This window comes from Oratosquilla oratoria, chromosome 20 (genome assembly GCF_046742065.1).
Source record: "Oratosquilla oratoria isolate Oo_2021 chromosome 20, ASM4674206v1, whole genome shotgun sequence".
NCBI lineage: Eukaryota > Metazoa > Arthropoda > Malacostraca > Stomatopoda > Squillidae > Oratosquilla > Oratosquilla oratoria.
Window position 1 is genome coordinate 36,831,947 of NC_134796.1, and position 5,266 is coordinate 36,837,212.

Consider the following 5,266-nt stretch of genomic DNA (forward strand, 5'->3'; position numbering starts at 1 on the left):
AACCAAACTTGGAATGAACAATAGAAAAAAATTTAGGACACTTTTTTTCATATTTAACCTGGTAAACTGTTAGGCAACGTACGGAAAAACGTGCCATACACGCAGAACTTGCTCAACATAAAGATGACCCTATCATTGACCTGAAACGTCAAGTAACAATCTTACAACATGGTATCTTAATTGATTATTGTGAATTGAGTGTCTTGAGAAAGAGGCATTTGGGATTGGATGGAAAGAGGAGACTATATGAAGGGGTGATTGTGTCAGAGACCTGGAATTTAAGAGATAGATAGGAAATGTTTAAGATGAAATGACGGAGAAGTATGGTAGGAGTTACAAGGTTGGATAGAGTGAGAAATGAAGAGGTGAGGAGGAGAACTGGAGTGGAAAAGGATATGGAAGATAGGGCTGATGAAAAGGTATTGGCATGGTTTGGATACATGGAAAGAATGAAGGAAGAAATATTAGAAAAAGAGGTGTGGAAGGCAGAGGTGGGTGGAGTGAACTTGAGGGGACGACAGAGGATGAGATGGATGGATGGGGTGAATGGGGCGTTGAGCAAGAAGGGAATGTTTATTAAACAAGGAAGGGAGAAGGCAGGAGATAGGGGCAAGTGGAGAATGGATGTGTATAGATGATACTGTAATGCAATGAAAAGAGGAGGTGGGGGATGGGGGTTAGGGAGTGGTTATGTGTGACGCAGCCCGAAGGAATTTCTCTCCGTCTTTAGATAGAAGTGAAGAGAGGACTATTGAAGTTGCACGTTTTCTACTTAAAGGGAGTCTAGGCAACAATTATCATTATTCTTTTGGAACAGAAAAGGGGACGTAGCATGACAAAACAATAAATGGGAAAATAATATTTTATTTATGTTATCATTATAAAAATATAAGAAATTTTCTTAGATGCAGCTATGTATAGATATAATGATTAAACTCTTATGTCTCTATATACATGTAGTTGTTATTTTTAGATTTTATTTTCCGTCGTAGAGTGGAGAAGCAGGAGGAGGAGGAGGGGCATAGGAAGGTTGTGGGCTTGGTGCAGGTCCATAGGAGGGTCTGGCTTCTCCTTCATAGGAGACTTCAGCAACGAAGCCAGAGTCTCCATTGACGTTGTAGTTGACCCTCTGTGTACGTCCATCGGGGAGGAGGACGTAGTAGGAGCCCTGCGTGAAGTCTCCATCGCGAGACTCCTGATGACCGAAGTCGTTGTTGGAGGCGGCGTCGTTGACGGCCCAGTCGAAGTCGTACTTGGCGGGAACCTTGGAAAGTATCGAAAAAAAAGAATCAATGTATTTAGCGAGTCGTGAACATAACCGTAAAAAGTTCCACGACGGAAGATACAATGTATGCCAATGACAGAAATATTACCTGAGGAGCTCCATATGTAGGAGGAGGTGCTGGCTGGGGCAAGGAATAACCCTCCGGGGGTAGATCTCCAAGGGCGACAGCCAAAAGGGCAAAAAGAACAAAAACCTGGAAGCAAGAAAGTGAAAAATGAAAAATGAAAATGACAGAAAAGACCAAGCCTTTCATGTAACAAACTCTCAGTTTCAGTAATGTTTGAATTTGACTTGCAATGGTGAGTGCATTGTGATACTCCGTCCAGTGCATCCTTTAACTCACCTTGAAAGCCATGTTGATAGGAGAAGGTTTGCTACTGATGCACTCCTTCCCTCCACTGCCGTTTATATACAAATGGTCAATGAGGTCCCAGTGACGTCGGGTGGAAGGAAGGCAGTAGTGAAAGGAGTGAGGGGATGAAGTGATGGTGACGGTCATAAAGGTTAAAGGGCAATGTTGGAAAATCAATCTGGCTCTAGGTGGAATCCTGAAGTTCTTAGGCTGTAGTAAAAATGAGGAATATATTCAATGATTCTTCCTTAACTCCTTGTGAAGTATTATTAATGTCATTCCACCAAGCACTGGACATTTTGTGTAGTTGAAATTAAAATACGACAGAGGAATGGACTCTATTATATGTACAGTACATGTATAGTTCTTTTGAATGGAGGTAATGGATGTGAAGTATTATTAATTTCATTCCATCAAGCACTGGACAGTTTTATTCACTTGTGTAGTTGAGGTTAAAGTGCGACAAAGGAATGGGCTCTATTACATGTACAGTACATGTATAGTTCTTTTGAATGGAGGTAATGAATGATAATGGTAGCGTTAGAAGGGTAAGTAAGCAGTGTGTTCAGGGCAACTCACAGAGAAGTCGATGGATTTGTTGGGCTTGGTAAAATTTGTTGATAGAGTAATAGGCCAGATGATTAAAATTGATAAGAAAACAACGGCTTCACAGTAAACATTCCCTCGTTTTCTTCCAAGTTTAGATTCAGCTACTAACGAGAGTCTAATCCTTCATGATAATGGATTCGAGAACGAAATTTATGACCTCATGATTATCATCGTTGCGGCTGCAAGAATTTGTACATCTGCACAAGCCAAGGTTTCCGGCAGGGTGGTCAATGAAGACATTCCAGAGGATTGGCTCAAGGACAAGCCCTGGGGATTCTGATGGATCCATTCGCATATTCCTTGGTCGTTTGCACCACAAGCATAATTATTCGAAGATCCTAGGTTTCTCGTGGGCTTCTTGGACTAGATGGAATAGGATATATTTGCAGCTACTGTGAAATTTTATATATCACACAGTGGTAATGAATTCCAATGGACATCCTTTGTCCCATAAACAAATATAGATGCAGAATAGTATTAGAACATGCGAACGTAAATAAGTAACTTTGTCACTAAGAAGTCATGCAAAGAGGTAAAACATAAATTAATCACTTGAAAGAAATAACAGCAGGTCTATTATGGGTGATTCTTTGATTGGAAATGTAAATTTTGAACTGCACTACAGAAATCGTCTCTGCCGAGAGTTCGTTCCAGTCATTAACTACGTGGTTGACGAAGTTGTTTTTATCATCTTCTAGTTCAATTTAAGTCCTGATAGCCTGAGTCGATTGTATAATTTTATTTGCATTCAGTGTTTAAAAGGTCTCAATATCATCGGATCTCTCTTAAACGTTTAACATCTATACTGTTTCCCTTAATCCAGTATTCTTTAGCAGAAATTAGGCTAAAAAAAAAAATATATATATATATATATATATATATATATCACAACAAAGAAATGTCGTAGCACATTGGTAAAATTATACTAGTTACCCACTTTCGGAGAAGAATAGACGAAAATAAAAAGATCCGTATATTTCGATTACTATCTGTGATCCTCTTCAGCAGATGTGTTACAGAGTGGAGAGAAGCATGTATATATACAAAAGTAGTGAGGTGAACAAGTAGGGACGGGGACTCAGGTCATGTGCCCGGTGGATTTTGTCCGCAGTTAGTGTAGACTCTAGATTTCTACCCTTTACACCGTAGAGGGTAGCAATCTATTAACACCTAAGGTAATTATGTAGTCTGGTGACCATTGGCCATTGGAGATATTATAATTGGGAAAATATTTTATTAGAGAGGATTCTATGATTTTTCTCCTAAAACTGCATTTTGATTTATAAATTATTTCAGCGTCGTCCCAATTTATGCGATGGTTTTTATTGGCAACATGCTGAAATACGGCAGAGTTTTCTTGCCCATATTTAACTGAGTACTTATGCTCTTTTATCCTAGTTGTGAGATCTCTACCCGTTTGTCCCCAATATACATCATTACAATCTAAACATGGTAATTTGTAAACTCCAGGAGTTGTATTACTCTTTGTTCTGTGATGTACATTAACAATTTTGCTGAACAGATTATTGGGGTTATTGACAATGAAGTTAACGTTATCTTTCGGTAACAGTTGAGACATATCATTTATTGATTTATTGTAGGGTAATTTTATGCAACTGTTATCCCAGTTATAATTCATGGTGAAATGGGAATCATATTTAGAAAAATTAATTTTAACCTTGCTAAGGGTTTTCTGTAAAAACCACGGCGGGTATCCTAATTTTGCTAATTGATTTCTTACTGATGTTAACTCCGAGTCTAAATATTGTGGACTGCATATTCTCAGAGCTCGTAAAAATAGGCCAGAAGCGACACTGTATTTGATTTTATTCGGATGGTAGCTAAAGAAATACAAGTAGTTCCCTGTGTGGGTGGGCTTTATCTTTTACAGCGTATAGGAAGCCCAACAACACAGGGAACTACTTGCATTTCTTTAGCTACCATCCAGATAAAATCAAGTACAGTGTAGCTTCTGCCATTTGCCTCTGCTGCTTCATCCCTACAGTCTCTGAATACTGTGCGCCATGTGGCCACTGCATCTTCATTTTCACCTCACTGACAGTCCTTCACTTTGCTAGTTTCCTCTGTGATGGTAATGTATGGTGTGATATTAGGCACCGTAACAATGACAGAAATGATTGTATGCTGTGCAGAATCTGAGGCAAATTACATCACATGTTGCATGTGTCGATACCTGATGTGGGTTTGTCCTTAGAAGAGGCATTTTGTGGAGAAGGTAGCCAAAATGAATATTGGCGATGGAGCAATTGTGTTAATAACTAAAAGGTGCAATATTGGTGTCCCGAAGGAGGAAGACCAGACAGAGATTAGAAAGGCAAGAGAGAAAAGTTTGCAGTTGCGAGGTGACAAAGGTAAGTGCAGTCATAGAGTTGTATGGGAAAGGCCTTTGTTTACCATTGGAATCGGAATGACTGATTAGTATGTTGACCCCCCCCACACAAAAACACACACATGTATAAGCATAAAGGGTAGATGGAAAGATTGTTTTCTCAAACGAACAATTTATTTACATAGAAAAATAAAATTTTATTTGGAATATCTAAATTTATGCCACAGGAGACCAGTCCTAGATTTTATTTTCCACCGTAGTTAGGAGAAGGGGGAGCGTAGGATGGCTGGGGAGGAGTGTAGGCTCTGGCCTCACCCTCGTAGGTGACCTCGGCCACGAAGCCGGAGTCTCCATCCACGTTGTAGTTGACCCTCTGGAGGCGTCCGTCGGGGAGGAGGACGTAGTAGGATCCCTGCGTGAAGTCTCCGTCGCGGGACTCCTGGTGGCCGAAGTCGTTGCCGGATGCGGCGTCGTTGACTGCCCAGTCGAAGTCGTACTTTGCGGGAGCCTTCAGGAGTAAAACAAGTAGCGATAATGTTTCATTATAAGCACTGCAATTGTAAGATACTTTGATTGATAGAGGTTTGTGCTCGAAATGTAAGACTGACCTGTGGTGCCCCATAGGTGGGCTGTGGGGCTGGTTGGGGAACAGAGTATCCCTGTGGAAGGC

The 5,266-nt window shown here is 40.4% G+C and overlaps 2 protein-coding genes across 2 annotated transcripts; both read right to left on the bottom strand.

Annotated features, from left to right (window-relative positions):
• Positions 1-976: 976 nt before the first annotated feature.
• Positions 977-1,640, bottom strand: LOC143036200 (pro-resilin-like). The gene is made up of 3 exons (XM_076203447.1): positions 1,629-1,640; positions 1,374-1,478; positions 977-1,264 (listed from the first exon to the last, which is right to left on the bottom strand). Exons 1-3 carry the CDS (start codon positions 1,638-1,640, stop codon positions 977-979), a joined length of 405 nt encoding a protein of 134 aa, XP_076059562.1.
• Positions 1,641-4,840: 3,200 nt separating this feature from the next.
• LOC143036201 (pro-resilin-like) lies at positions 4,841-5,258 on the bottom strand. The gene has a single exon (XM_076203448.1). It carries the CDS (start codon positions 5,216-5,218, stop codon positions 4,841-4,843), a length of 378 nt encoding a protein of 125 aa, XP_076059563.1. The 5' UTR covers positions 5,219-5,258.
• Between the last annotated feature and the right edge of the window lie 8 nt (positions 5,259-5,266).

Bases quoted from the DNA above. Each gene is read 5' to 3' on its own strand.
- LOC143036201 (XM_076203448.1), bottom strand. From the start codon at position 5,218: ATGGGGCACCACAGGTCAGTCTTACATTTCGAGCACAAACCTCTATCA.
- LOC143036200 (XM_076203447.1), bottom strand. The intron at 1,265-1,373 runs GTAATATTTCTG...ATACTTTCCAAG, and splicing joins CTACATATGGAGCTCCTCAG to GTTCCCGCCAAGTACGACTT.